Source organism: Oryx dammah, unplaced genomic scaffold, assembly GCF_014754425.2.
Source record: "Oryx dammah isolate SB20612 unplaced genomic scaffold, SCBI_Odam_1.1 HiC_scaffold_26, whole genome shotgun sequence".
Classification (NCBI taxonomy): domain Eukaryota; kingdom Metazoa; phylum Chordata; class Mammalia; order Artiodactyla; family Bovidae; genus Oryx; species Oryx dammah.
This window is the reverse complement of record NW_024070210.1, coordinates 51135993-51158735: the sequence shown is the minus strand read 5'-3', so window position 1 is coordinate 51158735 and position 22743 is coordinate 51135993. Positions and strand designations below refer to the sequence as shown.

At 41.0% G+C, this 22743-nt stretch overlaps 1 protein-coding gene across 1 annotated transcript in view; it reads right to left on the bottom strand.

Moving 5' to 3' along the window:
* The window catches only part of MINDY2 (MINDY lysine 48 deubiquitinase 2), an 81887-nt gene extending 79746 nt beyond the window's left edge, over positions 1–2141 (bottom strand). The window contains exon 1 of the mRNA XM_040226621.1: positions 1016–2141. Within this exon, the coding sequence (XP_040082555.1) occupies positions 1016–1867 (852 nt within the window). The 5' untranslated portion in view covers positions 1868–2141. The remainder of the gene's footprint in view (positions 1–1015) is intronic.
* Between the last annotated feature and the right edge of the window lie 20602 nt (positions 2142–22743).

The window sequence follows — 22743 nt, the reverse complement described above, 5'->3', positions numbered from 1 at the left end:
ATACTGGTAAGATATCTAATCTTATTTCTTTTGCATTATCCCTTGCTAGACAGAAAGATGAGGGAATTTCATAAACACTATTCCCTTTACTTGATTTTCTTTCTAACTGGTCACAATAATCCAGGTTATTTTTTTCCTAGGGAACATTTTATCTATAGACACAGCTCTCAATTTGACAGTAAAATATGTGCTCTAAAATGCATCTTCTCAGCACTCTAAAACTGCAAGCTTAAATAAGACAGTTCATGTACAGGTAACTCACTCCTGAGTCCTCAGTACAGTTACTTTTGAAGGGCCCTTCCCTTTTTTGCTCCTTTATCTTGAATATATCTTTTATTTGTTATTATAATTTTAGTTCTCTTAACACATTCTGTGTGGTTATGGGTAATAATACTAGACTATTTAACTAGAGTCAAAGAAATGAGGCAAATAAAAACCATCCATAAAATAAAAACAATCTTTGAAAACCAAGAAGTTATGGTAATTAGGTCTCAGGCCATTACTTTTCCTTAAATGGAATTTGTCTAAGGGGCCACATCTTCCCTATTACCACGTCCTTAAGTATCCACACCCAAATGAAGCATAACTATCAAAACTTGCTCCCTGATATAATGGACTGATGATAACTTCTGAAGATGATTTTGTCCAATTCTTCACGCTTTTGCATATAGGATAAAGTCAGTAAGAAGGAATAACAGAAAAATATAGTTAAAAAATAAAAGATTTAGGATGCCCTAAGATCTGGCTGTTTTCAAGTGTATCAGGCACAGCTGTTGAAAGCTAACCACTGAACGCTAGAAGAGAGATCTTAGGTTGCCGGCAGTTCTTTCTGACATACATATGAGAATATTCCTTAAACAAGACAATCTCAGAGTGAGTTTCGTGTAGGAAGAAACGGGGATTATTGATGAATGAGGAAAGAAAGGAAGAAGGTATCAGCTGACAATGCAGCAACTCTCTCACCCCCCTTTTACCCCTCCCCAAAGCTGTAGGAAATAGAAGCTGCGGAATGTACCTTCCAGGCCAGAAGCAAAACATTGAGGATGGCCAGTAAAGGGCAGGGGCCATTCTCATTCTGGGTGATGATAGGTGTGTTCTCTTCCTTCCACTGGATCCACTTGATATGATAGACAGACTGTCCCGGGAAGCGTTCCTTGGAGGCCGCCAGCACCTGGGCTGTCTCCCCTTCCTCCTCCTCCACCTCCTCCTCTCCACACAGGGGCACAGCCCTGGGCAACACCGCCGCGCCCTCTTCTTCCTCGGGGACCCTGTTCTCAGCTCCTTCCTCACTATTAAACTCGGAGCTACTGGGGAAAGAATGTAGGTTAGAGAACGACTCCAGGGAGTCCAGGCTCGGCGATTCCCCAGGAGGGCTCGGGTCGCTGCAACTGCTGCTGAGGCCGCCGCCGCTGCTGGGCTCCGAAGAGCCCGCGGCCGCCGACTCTTCCTGGCAGGTGCCGGCGGGATCCGGGCGGGCGCCCCCGTCTCCCGCTGGACCCAGCCCATGGTCAGCTCCGGCCTCGGCTGTCTCCGGGGAGGCGGTCACCTTGTGCTGCCCTCTTACAGGCTCCTTCTGGGCAGCAGGACTCTCCAAATCGCTCTCCTTCAAGTCCAAGCTCGGGAGCGAGCTGCAGGGTACTAGAACCTGAGGAGAGCCTGCGGGAGAAGCCGAGTCCGAGAGGCTCCTCCCGGCGGCCGCCGCCCCCTGCCCCTTCCCGCCGCTGCTCTCCGCCGCCCATACTCCAGGACCATCCCCAGCGGCGAGCCTGGTCTCTTTCTGCCCTTCCTGCGGAGAACCTGTCCCTGGCGCTGGCCCGGCGGCCACTCCGTGTTCTAACGGTTGCAGGCTCTCGGGGCCGCTCTCCATACCCAGCCGCCCGCCCCTCGCTCTAAAGAGACCGCGGCGGGATCTCCTCGGACAGCGCCTCAGACGCCATGACAGCGGCACTGGCAGCTACAGCGCCCTTGCGCGGCCTCGGCCAGGCACGTCACAGAGGAGGGCATCGGGAGCGCGCGTGCGCGCCGCCGCGCTGTCCGTGGGCCCTGGGCGTTCCTGCGCGTGCCTGCGCGCCGTCGGGTGAAAGGGACACTCACAGCGACCGCCCACGGGGCTCCGCCTCGCCGGCGCGCCCGCGCGCTCTAGCCAGCGCGGGGCGTGGAGGGCGTGGCTAGGGGGCGTGGCCAGGAGAAAAACATCCTCTCATTTTGTGGCCGGAAGTTGAACTCTGGGGCAGCTAGACCGCGCGCGGCTTCTTTAAAGGCGAGCGGGGAGGTGGTCAGCTCGGGTGTGACCCTTAAGAGCTGAGTCGTGTGTGGTTCAGCCTGGGGCTGAAGGATGGGGAGTTGGCAGCAGTTGTAGTATTTGGAAAAGAACTCGTCCCTGAAAAGCCCAGATTTGTTTCCCCAGGTTGTAATGTGGAAAATTGAAGGAATTTCTTAACGAAATGTAAATTTTAAAGGCTGGGATCCACTCAAGGTGTTTGGATTACTACACGGCACAATTTCCAGTCTCTCTCGGTTTTGGCTGAGAAACACCCTGCTCCTCATCAGCTACTGGGGAAAACGTTCGCTCCACATGAGGCGTCAGTGCGGTTGTGGATATTGGCCTGCGCGGCAAAAAAAAAAAAAAAAAGTGGGTGATTTGGGCCAATCATAATAAATTAACTTGTGCTTGCAATAGCCAAGTCTTTGCGGTTTTAACTTGGCCTCATTTTGCATGGAGTGGGAAGTGCCTGTGTCAGAAAAAGTCAGTTTTCTATTGAGTCTACTCCTCTTAAGGACATTCAGTTTTCAGAGAGGGGAGAGTAGGCTGGTGGTATTCTGATCTGTGATCTGTTCCTGACAGGGGCTTTTTTCTTCTTTTTTCGCCTTTCAACATTCCTTAGGTAATGGAGATCCGAAAATGGCAAGATATATCTTCCTTCCCAGTCAGATGTATCAGTTCCTGATATCTAACAGAAAGTGGTCTTTCTGTATCTCTTGATTAGAGAGGATAGACAAAGTTACTAAGCAGTGTTTCATTCACTCATTTAACATATTTCAGTACCCATTACATTGCTGGATTCTGTGGCACTAGGGATGCCCGGTGAATAAGAGGAAGGGCTCATATCTTCTTGCTGTTTACTGTCTAATGTTTTTTCTTATTGCTACGTTTTTGATATTTGCTTGGGAAATACTACTTCCTATAGAAATGATGTTCCTTCCACCTTTTTTACAGTGGCATAATATTATGATACTTATCCAACTCTTGGCAAAGAGGAAAATTAGAAGAGATAATAGAAAGCCCATCACTTCATGGAAAATAGATGGGGAAACAGTGGAAACTGTCAGACTTTATTTTGCTGCTACTGCTGGTAAGTCGCTTCAGTCATGTCCGACTCTGTGCGACCCCATAGACGGCAGCCCACCAGGCTCCCCGTCCCTGTGATTCTCCAGACAAGAACACTGGAGTGGGTTGCCATTTCCTTCTCCAATGCATGAAAGTGAAAAGTGAAAGTGAAGTTGCTCAGTCGTGTAATGTCCAACTGTTAGTGACCCCATGGACTGCAGCCCACCTCCAAAATCACTGCAGATGGTGATTGCAGCCATGAAATTAAAAGACGCTTATTCCTTGGAAGGAAAGTTATGACCAACCTAGATAGCATATTCAAAAGCAGAGACATTACTTCGCCAACAAAGGTCTGTCTAGTCAAGGCTATGGTTTTTCCAGTAGTCATGTTTCGGTGTGAGAGTTGGACTGTGAAGAAAGCTGAGCACTAAAGAATTGACGCTTTTGAACTGTGGTGTTGGAGAAGATTCCTGAGAGTCCCTTGGACTGCAAGGAGATCCAACCAGTCCATTCTAAAGGAGATCAGTCCTGGGTGTTCTTTGGAAGGACTGATGCTAAAGCTGAAACTCCAGTACTTTGGCCACTTCATGGAAAGAGTTGACTCATTGGAAAAGACTCTGATGATGCTGGGAGGGACTGGGGGCAGGAGGAGAAGGGGAAGACAGAGGATGAGATGGCTGGATGGCATCACTGACTTGATGGATGTGAGTTTGAGTGAACTCTGGGAGTTGGTGATGGACAGGGAGGCCTGGCGTGCTGCAATTCATGGGGTTGCAAAGAGTCGGACACGACTGAGCGACTGAACTGAACTGAACTGAATAGAAAGCTTCTTTAGAATCTTGAATTTAGGAGTTTTGTGTGTTTTTGGTCTCCATGTCAGTCCATAAGCAATAAATACTATTGTTCAAATTAGAATCTTTCCCTGAAAAAGAATTGCAAATGTTAACAGATTAAGATATATGTTGCTGGATTAAGCACTTTACAGTATTTAAGATCATTAAGTACAAGTGAGAATATTATAGATTTCAGGAAATTCAGAAGTCAGCATGCTGCCTTGATTATAAAAAGGATATTTATAAAAGTGTATTACATTAAAAAATTGAATGGATGAATCATTTTTACAGGCCAGAAAACATAGTAGAGCTAAAAATCTTGAAAGTGCATCTCAAATAATGACCATTCACCATTTTCAAAAATGCTACTTAAACCTTCTTGCTCTTGTAGTTTTTATGAGTATATGTTTCAGATGTTCACATGCATAGTTTAATAGCTTATCTATAATAAAAACAAAATCAGTTTTTTTCATAGCAATTATATAAATCAAGATGACCAAATATATATATTTATTTAAGTTTGTGAAAATGTGCATAGTATTTTCTAAGAGAGGTGGCCAGTAGCATCTAGGGAGAAATGTCAGAAGATACTAAACTGGAAAATATGCCATTCTTTTTTGCTTATTTGCATCTCTAGTTAAAATAGATCATTTAAAAAACAAACTGGTTATTATCCATAATTTTAAAAAATTTTTTCAGGGTTACAGATGTAATAGCCTTAAAAGTCAAATGTTGTTTTTAGAAATTTAGTCTCTAAGTCCTGTCCCATGTTTTATGACCCCATGGGCTGTTTTATAGCTCACCAGGTTCTTCTGTCCATGGTATTTCCCGGCAAGAATACTGGTGGTGTCATTTCCTTCTCTAGGGGACCCTCCCAACTCAGGGGTGGAACCTGCATTTCCTACATTGGTGGGCAGGTTCTTTATCATTGAGCCACCAGGGAAACCCAAAAGTCAGATAGTTTATGTAAAAAAAGCAGTTACTGCTCTATCCCTCCACATTGATGCAGTCCCGTTCAGCTCCTAGATGTCTTTAGCTCCTTATCCCCATATTTCTGAGTAACATGATTACACTCTGATGTCTTCATTTAAAAGTTGTAAATATTGTTTATTGATTAGTCCTATAAAGATGAGGATTTAGGGGTTTTTTTTATACCATTTTTTCCCTCCTTTTGATCCAACCTCCCAATTTTTTTTCAAAACTTTGATCAGAGTACTCAAAATGTAAAGCATTAGATTTATTCACCACAAAATCAGGTATTTTACTGTGACTCTGATTACTTTTTTTGCTAAAGTTTTGTTTTCCCTGGAAGTAACAATTGCCTTATCATTTTGTTGCTTGGCTTTAAAACTCCACCTACCACTAACTCAGCCAGACTTACCAGTACTGTCACCCATATCATGTTATTTCTCAGACCCATTTTAATCTTGTGTACATCTCTCCTGAACACTCACTGCTGCTCTGATCCGGACTTGTTATTTTATAGGCCTGCTGAGCAGCTGTCATCCTGGGATTCCTTTTTTCTGTTGTTTTAGGAATTGCTTTTTCCTCTCTTCTATGTTGATTCCTTTCTTTCTTGGATCTCCTGTCTTCCTGTTTCCTTGATTTGGTGGAATATATTCTCAGTTTCCTGAGAAAGAGTGCATAAGAAGCATATTTTTGTAGGTCATATTTGTCTGAAAATAGCTAGACCTTTATTCTACCTTTATATCGTATAGTTTGGCTGGAATATAAAACTCAGCATTGGAGATACTTTTTCTTCATTTTAGATTGTTGAGAAACTGTCTTCTAGCTTCCAGGTGATTATAGAGTAGTCTGATACTATTAGATTCTGAAACCTTTGTATATAACCTATTTCTTCTCTCTGACATTTATTTGATCTCTTTCTTCTTGGTGTTCCACCGTTTCAGTATTTGATATACCTCTGGGTGGGTCTTGCTTTATTCATTGCACTGGGTATTTGGTGATCACATTCAATGTAGAGACACATCCTTCAGGTCTGGGAAATGTCTTTTCCTTTCTTTTATAAATCTTATCTTTTCTCTAATTGTATTTATCTTTTTGTTCTGCTTTCTAAGAGACTTACTCAAATTTATCTTTCAATTTTTTTTGTTGCATTACTTATTGACACTATTGTATATTTAATGTCCAAGAGTTCCTTCTAGTTCATCTCTTAGAATACTGATCATAATTTTTAATATATCCTTTATATTTTTCAAAGGATGTTTGAACCATATGCAATAAAATAGTATCATTTAGTTAGTATGGAGTTATTGGTAGTGCCGGAGAGAGTGAGATATAGGGATACTAGTATAAAACATTGGTTTTATTCTTTAGGAGAGCAAAATCTACTTTGAGAAATAAGATTCACGTGAATGTGAATTCACGTGAATTGATCATTAAGTACTGATCATTAAGAATACAAGTTAATAGTTAATACTGAAGGAGTGGTAATAAGCAGTAACTTAAAAAGATTCAGATGAGAAAAAAAATCTTTTAGTGTGAGATAATGAAGCAGTAATTAAACTACACTCTCCTGATTAAAATCACAGGCTGATTATTACTTCAGCCTTAAGAAATCTAAAAAATATATCTCTTACTCTCAAAATAATAGTTTTTTTCCTTTTAAATTAATTTTTATTGGAGTATAATTGCTTTACAATGTTGTGTTAATATCTGCTGTACAGCAAAGGGAATCAGCTATACATATACATATACATATATCCTGTCTTTTTTGGATTTCCTTCCCTATTAAGTCACCACAGAGCACTGAGTAGAGTTTCCCTGTGCTATGCAGTAGTTTCTTATTATTTATCTATTTTATACATAGTAGTGTACATATATCAATGCCAATCTCCCAATTAATCTCACCTCTCTTCCTTTCCCCCTTGGTATCCATACGTTTGTTCTCCACGTCTATGTCTTTATTCCTGCTTGGGAAATAAATTCATCTTTATCATCAGAATGATAATTCTTTTAAAATTCTCTGTTTTTCATAGTTAGATCATGGCTTTTCTAGCTACCATGACAGAAAAAATAGATGCTATATCTGGCTTTTACCCGAATTTATTTACTATTATCTCATCTGTCAAGTCTTGCTGATATTGTATACCCCTTTACTAGTTCACTTATGTATAGCCACTTGCTCACTGAGTCCTTATCATTTTTCTAGCAGCAAATCTAGAAATTTCTAGCAGAATCTAGCAGCATTTTAGTTATTCCCCAGTCTATGACTCTGTCTTCCTCACCTTATCCTGCATAAACCTATCAGAACTATAGCTTAAACATCTTGGTTTTATTTTGTGGATTCTACTAAAAATAATGCAGTGGTTCTTTATTGTTAGTTGAGTCAAAATTGGCTGTGATTACTGCAAAGGTACAAGACATGTATACCTTTACTCCTCTTAGCATTTTACACAAGATAGAGTGATAAAATTCTGAGTTAAAATCAAGGGTTTCCATGTAATTCAAATTGCCCTGGCTCTGGCCCTCGAGTGACTATGCAGAAATTCCAGCCTCCTGTAAAGCACATCCCCTATTTAATTATTTCTGAGAGCCCCCATGAGGAGTCCCACACCTGTTCAGAAACAAATCCAAACCTATGATATTCTACCAGGTGCTGATTCTACTACATGCTGTTTCACCAGATGCTAGTCTGTTCTGGTGGTGTTAAAGATGCATGATGGTGACCGGAGGGAAGTGACCTTCTTTTCCCTTTTATTGTAGCTCTAATGTGCTACAGCATTAGTAAAACTTCTCTCAATTTTACTTAGGTAGACTTTTTAAAAAGTGGGACCTAAATATGAGTCCAGATAGGTTTCCACCAGCAGTGAATTAAAGGAATATAGTCCATCACCTTCAATTCAGAATCCTTGTTCCCCTGGTATTATACCAGATGTTAAGGTTTGTTTTTGTTTTTTTTTAAATTCCCTACACCCCAGCTCCTTCTTGCTGTACAATTCCAGCCCAGTTCCCTTCCCTAGTGCCCCTTACTCCTCTGTGATCAAAACTCTTCAGCCTCATGAGAAAGGGGCTCTGGAAGTGGCTCTGTTCATCTAGTTCAGTTTTTTTTTTTTTTTTAATTGAATCAAGTATATCTCCTGGCCTCCCTGATGGCTCAGCGGTAAAGTACCTGTCTGCAATGCAGGAGATACAGAAGACACAGGTTGGATCCCAGGGTTCCAGAGCCCCTGGAAAAGAAAATGGCAACCAACTCCAGTATTCTTGCCTGGAAAATCCCATGGACAGAGGAGTTGGGCAGGCTACAGCCCATAGGGTTGCAGAGTCCGACATGACTGAGCGACTGAGCACGCATGCACACATGCCTCATGTCTTAGGACTTCTCTCCTCAAACTTCTACCCTGTCAACCCAACAATTTACCTAATCTCTCTCAATTCTAATATGATTATTCCCAAAATCTGGTTTGGGGATTAGCAGTATCAACATCACTTGGATCCCTGTTCAGTCCAGTTCAGTCACTCAGTCATGTCCAACTCTTTGTGAGGCCATGAATCACAGCACGCCAGGCCTCCCTACAATCACCAACTCCCAGAGTTCACCCAAACCCATGTCCATTGAGTCAGTGATGCCATCCAACCATCTGATCCTCTCTCGTCCCCTTCTCCTCCTGGCCCTAATCTTTCCCAGCCTCAAGGTCTTTTCCAGTGAGTCAGCTCTTCACATCAGGTGGCCAAAATATTAGAGTTTCAGCTTCAACATCAGTCCTGCCAATGAACACCTAGTACTGATCTCCTTTAGGATGGAGTGGTTGGATCTCCTTGCAGTCCAAAGGACTCTCAAGAGTCTTCTCCAACACCACAGTTCAAAAGCATCAATTCTTCGGTGCTCAGTTTTCTTTATAGTCCAATTATAGTCCAAAAACCATAGCCTTTGGCTATAGTCCAAAAACCATAGCCTTGATTAGACAGACATTTCTTGACAAAGTAAGGTCTGCTTTTCAATATGCTGTCCAAGTTGGTCATAACTTTCCTTCCAAGGAGTAAGTGTCTCTTAATTTCATGGCTGCTATCACCATCTGCAGCGATTTTGGAGCCCAGAAAAATGAAGTCAGCCATTGTTTCCACTGTTTCCCCATCTATTTGTCATGAAGTGATGGGACCGGATGCCATGATCTTAGTTTTCTGAATATTGAGACTTAAGCCAACTTTTTCACTCTCCTCTTTCACTTTCATCAAGAGGCTCTTTAATTCTTCACTTTCTGCCATAAGGGTGGTGTTATCTGCATATCTGAGATTATTGATATATCTCACGGCAATCATGATTCCAGCTTGTGCTTCATCCAGCCCAGTGTTTCTCATGATGTACTCTGAATATAAGTTAAATAATCAGGGTGACAATGTACAGCCTTGATGTACTCCTTTTCCTATTTGGAACCAGTCTGTTGTTCCATGTCCAATTCTAACTCTTGCTTCCTAACCTGCATACAGATTTCTCAAGAGGCAGTCAGGTGGTTTGGTATTCCCATCTCTTTCAGAATTTTCCACAGTTTATTGTGATCCACAGTCAAAGGCTTTGGCATAGTCAATAAAGCAGAAATAGATGTTTTTCTGGAACTCTCTTGCTTTTTCCATGATCCAGCGGATGTTGGCAATTTGATCTCTGGTTCCTCTGTCTTTTCTGAAACCAGCTTGAACATCTGTAAGTTCACGGTTCACGTATTGCTGAAGCCTGGCTTGGAGAATTTTGAGCATTACTTTATTAGCGTGTGAGATGAGTACAATTGTGCAGTAGTTTGAGCATTCTTTGGCATTGCCTTTCTTTGAGATTGGAATGAAAACTGACCTTTTCCAGTTCTGTGGCCACTGCTGAGTTTTCCAATTTTGCTGGCATATTGAGTGCAGCACTTTTGGAGCATCATCTTTCAGGATTTGAAATAGCTCAACTGGAATTCTGTCACCTCCACTAGCTTTGTTCATAGTGATGCTTCCTAAGCCCCACTTGACTTCACATTCCAGGATGTCTGGCTCTAGGTGAGTGATTACACCATCGTGATTATCTGGGTCATGAAGATCTTTTTGTACAGTTCTTCTGTGTATTCTTGCCACCTCTTTTTAATATCTTCTGCTTCTGTTAGGTCCCTACCATTTCTGTCCTTTATTGAGCCTATCTTTGCATGAAATGTTCCCTTGGTATCTCTAATTTTCTTGAAGAGATCTCTAGCCTTTCTCATTCTGTTGTTTTCTTCTATTTCTTTGCATTGGTCACTGAGGAAGACTTTCTTATCTCTCTTTGCTATTCTTTGGAACTCTGCATTCAAGTGGGTATATCTTTCCTTTCCCCCTTCGCTTTTCACTTCCCTTCTTTTTACAGCTATTTGTAGGACCTCCCCAGACAGCCATTTTGCTTTTTTGCATTTCTTTTTCTTGGGGATGGTATTGATCCCTGTCTCCTGTACAATGTCACAAACCTCCGTCCATGGTTCATCAGGCACTCTGTCTATCAGATCTAGTCCCTTAAATCTATTTCTCACTTCCACTGTATAATCATAAGAGATTTGATCTAGGTCATACCTGAAAATTCTAGTGGTTTTCTCCATTTCCTTCCATTTCAGTCTAAATTTGGCAATAAGGAGTTCATGATCTGAGCCACAGTCAGCTCCTGATCTTTTTTTTGCTGACTGTATAGAGCTTCTTGTTAAAAATGCAAATTTTCAGACTTCCCTGGTGGTTCAGTGGTTAAGAAGTTGCCTGCCAATACAGGGGACATGGTTTCCATCCCTGGTGGTCTGGGAAGAGTCCACATGCCATGGAGCAACTAAGTCCGTGCGCTGCAACTGCTGAGCCCATGCCCTGGAGCCTATGCTCCACAACAGGAGAAGCCACCACAATGAGAAGCCGCGCCACTGCAAACTAGAGGGTAGCCCCTGCACTCCACAGCTAGAGAAAAGTCTGCATGCAGCAACAAAGACTCAGCACAGCCAAAATTAATAAATAAAAAAATTTAAAAATAAATTCTCTATTTCCACCCAGATTATAGAATCAAGGTGTAGAGACCAGCAACAAGAGGTCTGGTTTAACAAGATCTCCAGGTGATTCTGGTACATGATAAAGTTTGATAATTACTGTTCTAGCATTAGAGGAAGCCTCCCTTCCTCATCCCTACTGCTGATAAATAAATCTTAGCAAGACAAAAATTTTCTAAGTTCATCTTCTACAGCCAGTGTTATTTTTTATTACTCTCCCAGAACTCCACACTGCTCTAAAGTTAGTTTTCTGGCCATTTTTCTATATACTCTCCCTTGAGATATGTATGTAATCCCAGTTTCAAAATGCTCTTTTGCTCTTGTCTTTCCTCCATTTTTGATGTTAGTATCAGTCTCTGTTACCCAGGCTTAAAACATTCAAATAGTTTTGTTTTAGTTTCCTCATGATCAAGTCCTATTTTTTAACATAAATGCTTAATGTAAAGAAATAATTAACTCTGCTTTTTTTTTTTAGTAAAAATCCAAAGCATATTCATTTTCCAAAAATTAGAAAACAAGCAAAAAGAGGAAAATAAAAAATACCCTTCATCGAATTATGTGGAATGAAGTGTTAGAAATAACAGTAGTGATACTTTATTGTCTATCCTTCCCAAACTTTTCTAAGCATCTGAACACTTACATATTTTTGTAAACAAGAGTTACACTATTCTAAACACATTTGTTTCAGTTATCAATATATCATAAATATCTTTATGCATTAATATCCAATCATCAGCAACATTCCTAGTGACTTAATAATATCCAACTATATGGCTGAAAAATATCTGTTTCTTAGATATTTAGATCATTTTCATTGTTTATTATGAACTTCACTGCAATCAATGTCCTTGGAACTGAATCTCTATAACTGTACATATAATTAAATCCATCAGATAAATTGCTAGAAGTACAAGTCAAGTCAGGATATGACTCTTTCTTCAGTGTTTTATTCAAGCTTTGCCTTCCATTCTCTCTGATGTCCTAGGTTACTGAGTGTGTTGGAATAAACTTGCTAACTAATTTCTCTATGATTTCTTTTCCTTTGAATACATTATATATATTGCTAGATAGTGAAAGTGAAGTCGCTCAGTCGTGTCCTACTCTTAGAGACCCGTGGACTGTAGCCCACCAAACTCCTCCATCCATGGGATTCTCCAGGCAAGAATACTGGAGTGGGTTGCCATTTCCTTCTCCAGGGGATCTTCCCAACCCAGGGATCGAACCCAGGTCTCCCACATTGCAGGCAGACCCTTTAACCTCTGTGCCACCAGGGAAGCCCTTGAATACAAGAATACAGTCTCTCAGAAGACCTCAAAGATTTCAAGGGAGGAAAGGAAGCCAGGTTGAAGGAAGAAGGGGGAGGAGGCGGGAGAGGGGGCCGAAAGGGGTGGCCTTACAGACGTCTCCTGCCACCTACAGATACCCAGGCGTTATAGGACTTTTCCCTGGGCCTCCAGAGAAGGGAGGACTGGAACTCGGCCCTACCAGAAATCAGACCAGACCAGAACCAGAATTCGAGTCCTCTGACAAGAGGAAATGATCAGTCTCCAATCCTCAGCTCAGGCTGAGGGCCCTTCGACCAGATTCCTGCGTCCAGGACCGGAGGACTAGAAGAACAGGGAAGGATAGGAAGGGTTAAGGAGAGGAAAGAGAGAGGGAAGGGGAGAGAGGTCAATAAAGTCTCTTGTTCCTTACCAGTCAGGGCACTCTGGCCAGTTGTCTGCGTCAGGAGGAGACCAGGGACAAAAGAGTCCCAGTTGCAGCCACTGGGTCTGGTCCATTAGCAGGCAAGCTGGCCCCTGAGTACCCCGAGTGGTCAGGATGTCAGTCTCAGCGAAGAAGAGTTCCCGCCAGAGTCGCCATTTGTTGCAGGAAGGCGGACCCCTTCCAGGACCCGAAACTGGGCTCTTGTCTAACACTCGGAAATGAATTGTCCGAGGAGACACATCTGCTGACAAAGCAAGAGATTTTATTGGGAAAGGGCATCCAGGTGGAGAGCAGTAGGGTAAGGGAACCCAGGAGATCAAATTGCCAACATCCGGTGGATCATGGAGGAAGCAAGAGAGTTCCAGAAAAACATCTATTTCTGCTTTATTGACTATCCCAAAGCCTTTGACTGTGTGGATCACAATAAACTGTGGAAAATTCTGAAAGAGATGGGAATACCAAACCACCTGACCTACCTCCTGAGAAATCTGTATGCAGGTTAGGAAGCAAGAGTTAGAATTGGACATGGAACAACAGACTGGTTCCAAATAGGAAAAGGAATATATCAAGGCTGTACATTGTCACCCTGATTATTTAACTTATATTCAGAGTACATCATGAGAAACACTGGGCTGGATGAAGCACAAGCTGGAATCATGATTGCCGTGAGATATATCAATAATCTCAGATATGCAGATAACACCACCCTTATGGCAGAAAGCGAAGAACTAAAAAGCCTCAAAGCCTCTTCTTCAATAAAGTAACCCATGATTAATTGCAGATGAAGGATATAAATAATAGGTGTTTTGTATTAAATGTGATTGAGATAGATAGGGGGCCCCAAGATTCTAGGAAAACACTTCAGGACTGTTTGGAACTTGGTCTAATTTTTAAAACAAGTATCAGAAGGTGAAATACTGAAAGGGATAATACAGACTACAGGGACGTTAGGCCAGCCCGTCCAAGAAGGGCTGCCTCTACTCAGTCTCAGCCAACTGATGCTTTGCAGGAATTTCAGTCTGCTTAACCTTTCAGCTTTCACAGAAAATCTGGCATCCAGGTTTTAACATGAACTAACTGTTGCAGAATGACATATAATTAAGAAAAAAAAATTTTTTCAACTACAAATCAAACAACTTGTCTGTGAGTCTAATTTGGTCTATGAGCTACCAGGTTGTCATCAGCACTTTAAAGCCTATGTATGAAATACATGTTAAAAGGTAACCTGAGGCATATTAAACATTTTAAGAATTTATTTGAACAAAAATTGATTTGAATCAGGAAGCATTCAATCTAGCAGATAGAAAGGTATTCTAAAAAATGAAAGACTTTTATAGGCAGGAGGGAGTGAAAACAAGGAAGTTATATTAGGCAAAAAGCATGTTTGTTATCGCAAAGCTACTTTCCTTTAGGGGACAATAAGGGACTGGCCCAATATACAGTTAGGTATATTACCTATCAGGTGCTGATCAGGGATTCCTGATTGACTGGTTTAAGTTTCTGTGTCTGAGAGAACTGAAACTTAAATCTTAGTTTGGTGACAAGAGGCCTAGTATAAGTAACTCCATTTTGGGCCCATTGCCTTTCTTTCTTTTTTAAATATACCATATGAGCAGGGAGGAAACAAGAGAGGGAAAATGTAGAAGGGAGAAATTTGACGATATTGTGGCATCCCCACGTGCAGTTTGACAGGGTGGAGTAAAGCTGTATTGTAAGGAGACGAGAGAAAAGTTTGGACAATTGAGTTTTTTGGAGCATCTTGAATGTTAGAATAAGATACCACGATTTTAGACAGTGAGGGGAGCAATCACTCCTAGGTTTTGAATATATTAGTGAAATTGATTCTATTCTGGCATAAGATTCAATAAACATTTGTTGGATATATATTTTTGCTTAACTCTCTGAGGTTCTGTTTTCAAAATCCCTATAACGTGATTCATTACTATCCTTAGGAATTAAGGAAGATTTAAAATAAATAAACAAATACAGTACAGTTTGATACAAATACATTAGAATTATGGACATGGTATACTTAAAATTTTTTTTTTCAGCCCCTTGGCTCCCCCTGTATGTTTTCTCAGCATCCTGTGCGTGGAGCAGGTTGGGTTTGAATGTCATGGTTATTGAGCAAATGATTTTAAATTTTGCCTACTAGTAAAGTTAGTGAAAATGTTACAAAGGAGAAACCTGAGCTATATGTTTAACAATATCTATTCCTTTACATTTGAAAGGAAAATGATATTTAAAATACTCTTCTAAATGCCTTAAGTTGTAAACACCATTTTCCATTGTTCTCTTTTCCTCAAAAGTGGATTTTCATTTATTATTTTTATTTGGCTTTTCCAGGTCTTAGGGCATGTGGCATCTAGTTCCCCAACCAGGGATCGAACCTGGGCCCTTTGCATTAGGAGTTCAGAGTTTTAGCCACTGGACCACCACGGAAGTCCCCAAATGGATTTTATAAGTGTTTTTCTTCTCTAAGCCATCTTTTATACAGAAAGCAAAATCCTGACCAAAAAAAATGTCATAAAATGAATTATTGAAATTCCTTATGGAGGAAATAAAATGTGCAAAGATACTGAAGAGGGAAGTGATATGTGCGTCTGAGAAGACAACTGCAGTTGAACAGCAGTGTATTGTAGTGATTAGAGCACATGCTTTGGAGTCAGATTTAACTTTGGGTGCTGACTCTGCCAGGTACCAGCACTGAGATTTTAGCATTTTAAGTTCTTTAAGCTTCCATTTCCTTACTAATAATGAGCTACTGCACTTAGTCGCTCAGTAGTGTCTGATTTTTTGCTACCCCATGACCTGTAGTACGCCAAGCTCCTCTGTCCATGGGGATTCTCCAGACAAGAATACTGGAGTGGGTTGCCATGCCCTCCTCCAGGGGATCTTTCCAAGCCAGGGATTGCACACTGGTTTCCCACATTGCAGGTGGATTCTTTACCATCTGAGCCACCAGGGAAGCCCAACAACCAGCTACTACTATTACTCTGATTTTTGTCCTTGCTTCTTTTAGAAGATAAAGTAGGAAAAGAGCCATGAAAGATGAATCTGTCATGGAAAGCAATGACCAGATCATAAAGGCCTTGCATTTTATCCTGGAGATAAAAGGATATATTTTCAAAAAAGTCACTCTGGCAGCAGTGGTGTCAAAAAGTCAGGGAATAGGTGATATGAACTGGGGAGACCAGAGCTTGGGCTGTGGGAGTAGAAATAGGTGGAAGGGGTGGAATTTCATACAGTGGAGAATAGAGATGACTTGATTGCCTGCTGGAATGGGAGAGGAGTTTAGGTAATTGCATGGATGATGTTGCCTTAATCCAACTAGGGAATTTAGAAGGAAAAACAAACAAACAAACCAGTTTGGGTAGGTTGATGTAGGGGTTTGTTCACTTTGGGACATGTTGAATTTGGTGTGGCCATGTAACGTCAGGAAGGAATTGGCTAGTACATGTTCAGTTCAGTTCAGTTCAGTCGCTCAGTCGTGTCCAACTCTTTGCGACCCCATGAATCACAGCACGCCAGGCCTCCCTGTCCATCACCAACTCTCGGAGTTCACTCACATTCACGTCCATCGAGTCAGTGATGCCATCCAGCCATCTCATCCTCTGTCGTCCCCTTTCTCCTCCTGCCCCCAATCCCTCCCAGCATCAGAGTCTTTTAGATATGTAAAAAACACCTAAGATTTTATAATGCTTGCTCTAATGCCTTGCAATATTCTCAGTGCCTTACCTCTATTAATTTATTTAGCTCCCTACCTTCAAAGGTAGGTATTACTACTACAACTATTCCTAACGTAAACATTAGGAAATTGCGGTACAGATGCTTTAACTTATTCAAGGTTGCTGTACTGGCGAAAGATGTAACTAGCACACAGGGCTGGTGCTTGGGGCACAGATGTAGGAAAAGTGCTGACTATGTGCTAGATAGTGGGATAGGATTCAGAACAATACAGATCCAAGCTTTGTTTTCATGGAGTTTACAGCCTAGTGAGTCATAGACATTGGAGGTAGTAAAAAATAAGTCATGCACATGAAGAATGAGAAAATATGAAAGCCAAAGATAAAATCCTGAGGAACATCAATATAATAACTAAAGGATAAAGAGAAGAAGAAACCCTAGGGAAGAGATGCAGAAGAGTGAAAGGAAAAGTGTTAGTCGCTCAGTTGTGTCCAACTCTTTGCAACCTCATGGACTGTAGCCCACACATCTCCTCTGTTCATGGAATTCTCCAGGAAAGAGTACTGGAGTGGGTAGCCATTCCCTTTTCTGGATAGCCATTCCTTTCTCCAAGGGATCTTCCTGACCCAGGGATCAAACCTGGGTCTCCTGCATTGCAGGCAGATTCTTTACTGTCTGAGCCACCAGGGAGGCCAAGAGATGCAGAAGTCACAGTTAAAAGTAAGGAGGAAAATCAGGGGTGAGCACGACCTTGGGAAACATTGGAAGGGGGAATTTTGAGGAGAGATTGTTAATTGACCAAAAAGCCTAGTTAGATAAGGAGTAAAAGAGTGTAGTGGCATTGGTAACTAACAGGTCTTTGATGGCCCCAGCAAGGGTAGCTTCTTGGGGCTGATGGGCATGGCAGCAAACTGTAGTGGATTGAGGTGAGATTTGAAAGCAGGACCAGAAGTGAGAGAGATTGGAGTGAGATGGGTTAAAAGTCCAGTAAGCAAGAGATAATAATTGTGTGAATTGGAATGACAATAGTAGGTAGGGAAGGATTTAAGGCACAAGAAAAACATTTTTAGGGAAGAATTAATAGTTGGTGCCTGGTTATGAGTAGACAAGGGAAGAAGAGTCAGATAATTTCACTCCCCATCCCAGGTTACTGAGAGTGTTGGTGCCATTATCAGAGATAAGTTAAACATACTAAGTTTGTCATGACAGTGAGACATGCAGCAGGCATGTCTTTAGTTGGAGTTGGGAAATTTAAAATGTAATTGTTGAAATGTTTGCTAGGATTGGCTTTAAGTTGTGCAAGAAGCATTTTCTGGTAGTATTACTTGTGTAATATACTGTGTACAGCCATGTACTTCCTAGCTGAATTCCTCATTATTAAAACTTGAGATAACTTTCGTTTATACTGATAGTATCAAAGCTGGATGTTGTCATTAAGGAAATAATACTGTTAATCACTGCGTTTGAATGGAAGAATCATGATACTTAAATATTTTTACTTAAACACTTACATACTAATAGCCAGACACTGTTACAATCACTTTACAAATGTTAAATAATTTAAACTTAATTATCAAAATATTCTCACCAGGGATATACTTTATCATTCTCATTAAAAAAAAGAAACGTTGAGGTTAGAAAATGTAGTAAGTTAAAATGTCAAAGAAAACAGTAGTTCAAACTTCTAACATTGAATCCCATTCATTATGATACTGATATGTGATGAATTTGTTTTTAAGTGAAAAGAAATACAATCTTAAACATTAATTCTTGATGATCACCTTGATAATACAAAACATATTTTTACCTAGTTGAAATTAAAAAGAAAATACCATTTACCTCTATCACCGAAATTAACTATAAAAATTGCTGCACAACTAAACACGCCACAAGATAGTCTAACAGCTAAAAAATCAAAACATTTGCAGACAACACCACCAAAAGAAAATACAGGCACAGGTATATGCAATGTAACATTTCCATGTAACTCATCTTTCCTAAGATTGGATCTTTTAAGAAAGAGAAAAAAAAAATGAGATTCTGCCATTCTTCCAGACATCTCATTGTAAATGGGCACTATTAATGATGATTTTAGAACTTCTGACTGTATTTTTGAGCTTACTGATGTTGGAACATAACTATAGTAATTCATTTTTCAAAATGAGAATTAAAAAAGCACGTGGTAATAAGTTGAAAAAACCTACAGTAAGAAGTAGGAATTCCAAATTATTTTTAGTATTAATACCTATCTTCTCTAATTCAGCCTACTGAGGCAGGATGCTAAAGATGAAGACTAATTTGTTACTTAGTCCATAGTCCTGTCTGACTCTTTGCAACCCCACAGACACAGTCTCCTCTGTCCAAGGATTTCTCAGGCAAGTGGGTTGCCATTTCCTCCTCTAGGGGATCTTCCCAACCCAGGATTGAACCCATGTCTCCTGCTCGGCAGTATTCTTTACCACTGAGTCACCTAGGAAGCCTGAAGACTAATTCAGTTCAGTTCAGACGCTGAGTCACGTCCGATTCTTTGCGACCCCATGGACTGCAGCACGCCAGCATCGAGTCCATGATGCCAACTAACCGTCTTATCCTCTGTTGCCCCCTTCTCCTTCCTCCTTCAATCTTTCTCAGTATCAGGTGGCCAAAGTATTGGAGTTTCAGCTTCAGCATCAGTCCTTCCAATGAACATTCAGGACTGATTTCTTTATGGTTGAGTGGCTTGATCTCCTTGCAGTCTAAGGGACTCTCAAGAGTCTTCTCCAACACCACAGTTCAAAAGCATCAATTCTTCAGCGCTCAGCTTTCTTTATAGCCCAACTCTCACATCCAAATATGACTACTGGAAAAACCACAGCTTTGGCTACATGGACCTTTGTTAGCAAAGTAATGTCTCTGCTTTTTAATATGCTCTCTAGGTTGGTCATAATTTTTCTTCCAAAGAGCAAGCATCTTTTAATTTCATGGCTGCAGTCACCATCTGCAGTGACTTTGGAGCCCCCCTCAAAATAAAATCTCTCCGTTTCCATTGTTTCCCCATCTATTTGCCATGAAGTGATGGGACCGGATGCCATGATCTTAGTTTTCTGAATGTTGAGCTTTAAGCCAACTTTTTCCCTCTCCTCTTTCACATTCATCAAGAGGCTCTTTAGTTCTTCTTCACTTTCTGCCCTAAGGGTGGTGTCATCTGCATATCTGAGGTGATTGATATTTCTCCCGGTTATCTTGATTCCAGCTTGTGCTTCTTCCAGCCTGGCGTTTCGCATGATGTACTTTCCACATAAGTTAAATTAGCTGGATGACAATATACAGCCTTGACGTTCTCCTTTCTCAATTTGGAACCAGTCTGTTGTTCCATGTCCAGTTCTAACTTGCTTCCTGACCAGCATACGTATTTCTCAAGAGGCATGCCAGGTAGTCTGGTATTCCGATCTCTTTCAGAATTTTCCACAGTTTGTGGTGCTCTACACAGTCAAAGGTTTTGGTGCAGTCAATAAGGCAGAAGTAGATATTTTTCTGGAACTCTTACTTTTTCTATGATCCAACAGATTTTGGCAATTTGATCTCTGGTTCCTCTGGCTTTTCTAAATCCAGGTTGAATATCTGGAAGTTCACGGTTCACGTACTGTTGAAACCTGGCTTGGAGAATTTTGAGCATTACTTTGCTAGCGTGTGAGATGAGTGCAATTGTGTGGTAGTTTGAGCGTTCTTTGGCATTGCCTTTCTTTGGGATTGGAATGAAAACTGACCTTTTCCAGTTCTGTGGCCACTGCTGAGTTTTCCAGATTTGCTGGCATATTGAGTGCAGCACTTTTGGAGCATCATCTTTTAGGATTTGAAATAGCTCAACTGGAATTCCATCACCTCCACTAGCTTTGTTTGTAGGGATGCTTCCTAAGGCCCACTTGACTTCACATTCTAGCCTGGCTCTAGGTGAGTGATCACACCATCGTGGTTATCTGGGTCATGAAGATATTTTTTGTATTGTTCTGTGTATTCTCACCACCTTTTCCTAATATCTTCTGCTTCTGTTAGGTCCAAACCATTTCTGTGCTTCATTGAGCCCATCTTTGCATGAAATGTTCCCTTGGTGTCTCTAACTTTTTTGAAGAGATCTCTAGTCTTTCCCATTTTATTGTTTTCCTCTTTCTTTGCATTGATCACTGAGGAAGGCTTTATCTCTCCTTGTTATTCTTTGGAATTCTGCATTCAGATGGATATATCTTTGGATAATCAACATACCACATGTAAACTGTATGCATGTTTTTCATGTACTTGAGACATGATTTGATACACTTAAGTACTGCAAAATGATTACCACTATTAGATTCCCAGCACTTATTCATCTTATAACTGGAAGTTTGTACCCTTTGACCAATATCTCCAGATTTCCCCCACCTCCCAGACCCTGGTAACCTCCATTTTACTCTTTGCATCTTTTAGTTGGGCTTTTTCAGATTCCACATATAAATAAGACCACACACTATTTGTCTTTCTGTTTCATTTATTTCACTTAGCATAATGCCTTCCAAGTTAATCCCTGATGGCAAGAGTTCCTTCTTTCTCATTGCTGAATTAATATGCCATTTTATCTATATACCACATTGTGTTTAACCATTCATCCATATGGGGACACTATTGTGAATAATGTTGTAATGAATATGTGAGTGTAGATTACTCTTCAAGACCTTGATTTCACTTTCTTTGGTTTTATACCCAAAAGTGGGTACTGCTGGGCCCTATGGTAGTTCTATTTTTAATTTTTGAGGAACATCTATGCTGTTTTCTGTAATACTTACACCAATTTACATTCCAACCAAAAATGCACAAGAGTTTCCCTATCTCCATATCCTTGCCAACAAGTACCTCTTGTCTTTATATATATATATATATATATATATTTTTTTTTTTTTTTTGCTGTGCTGTGTTTTCACTGCTTTGCTCGGGCTTTCTCTTGTTGTGGTGTGCAGGGGCTACTCCTCCTTGCCATGCACTGGCTTCAATAGTTGGAGCACGTGGGCTCAGTAGTTGTGATGGGGGACTCCATGGGCTTCAGTAGTTGAAGCACACAGGTTCATTAGTTCTAGCTCATGGGCCCTAGAGTGCTCAGTAGCTGTGGTGCAGGGGTTTAGTTGCTCCAGGGCATGTGGAATCTTCCCAGATCCGGGACTGAACCTGTGACCTCTGCATAGGCAGGCAGATTCTTATCCACTGAAGTCCAAATATCTCTTATCTTTTTGATGATAACCATTCTAACAGTGTGGCCTTATTTCACCGTCGTTTTGATTTGCATTTCCCTGATGATTAGTGGTATTGAGCATCTTTTCAAGCACGTATTGGTCATTTGGATGTTTTCTTTGAAAAAGCACTAAGTTCCTCTGCACATTTTCAAATTGGATTGTCTGCTTTGTAGTCTCTGAGTTGTAAGAGTTCCTTGTGTATTTTAATTATTAACCCCTTATAAGACAAACAATTTGAAGTGTTTTCTCTCATTCCAAACACTGCCTTTTCATTTTGATTCTTCTGCCAAGGGTTTTTAGTTTGATGTGGGCCCACTTATTTATTTTTGTTTCTGTTGTTTGTGCTTTTGGCATCACATCCAAAAAAATCATTTCCAAGACCAACATCAAGCTTTCCCTCTGTTTCCTTCTAGGTCTTACGGTTTCAGGTTTTATGTCTAAGTCTTTAGTCCATGGAATACAAGTTTAAAAAATCAAAGTGACTTACTGTGAGCTCAAACAGGAGCTTCAAAGAAGTTGGGGTGACGGAGACTCCAGAGTTCTCTTCAGAGAAGGAACAGAAAATGGTAACTAGGACATTTTTCAGGCTAGATTCAGTACCTGTGGTTGAGGCTGCACGCTTTTAGAATGGCCAAGGCCTGGTCTGTGACACAATTTTATAGAATTCAGAAAAATAGGACTTAGGCTGTATGTTTCTGCTGCTTGAAGGGCTTTACATTCAGGTTCTGAGCTTTGTCGGCTGTCTCCAAAGTAGTAACTGTTGGGACTTTGCTTCTTTTGCGGGGTGGGGGAGGCTTTGCTTTTGTTTACTGGGTAGAAGTTGTGCACCCAGCTCGGCAAAAAAAGAAGTAACAAAAATCCCCATTCCCTGTGAAGTTAAAACGAGGACAGCGACCGCTTAACATCCCTCACTTTGCCTCTTCTGCTCAAGACACAGTTCTCAGCAGCACTGAGTGAAGCCTGTACGG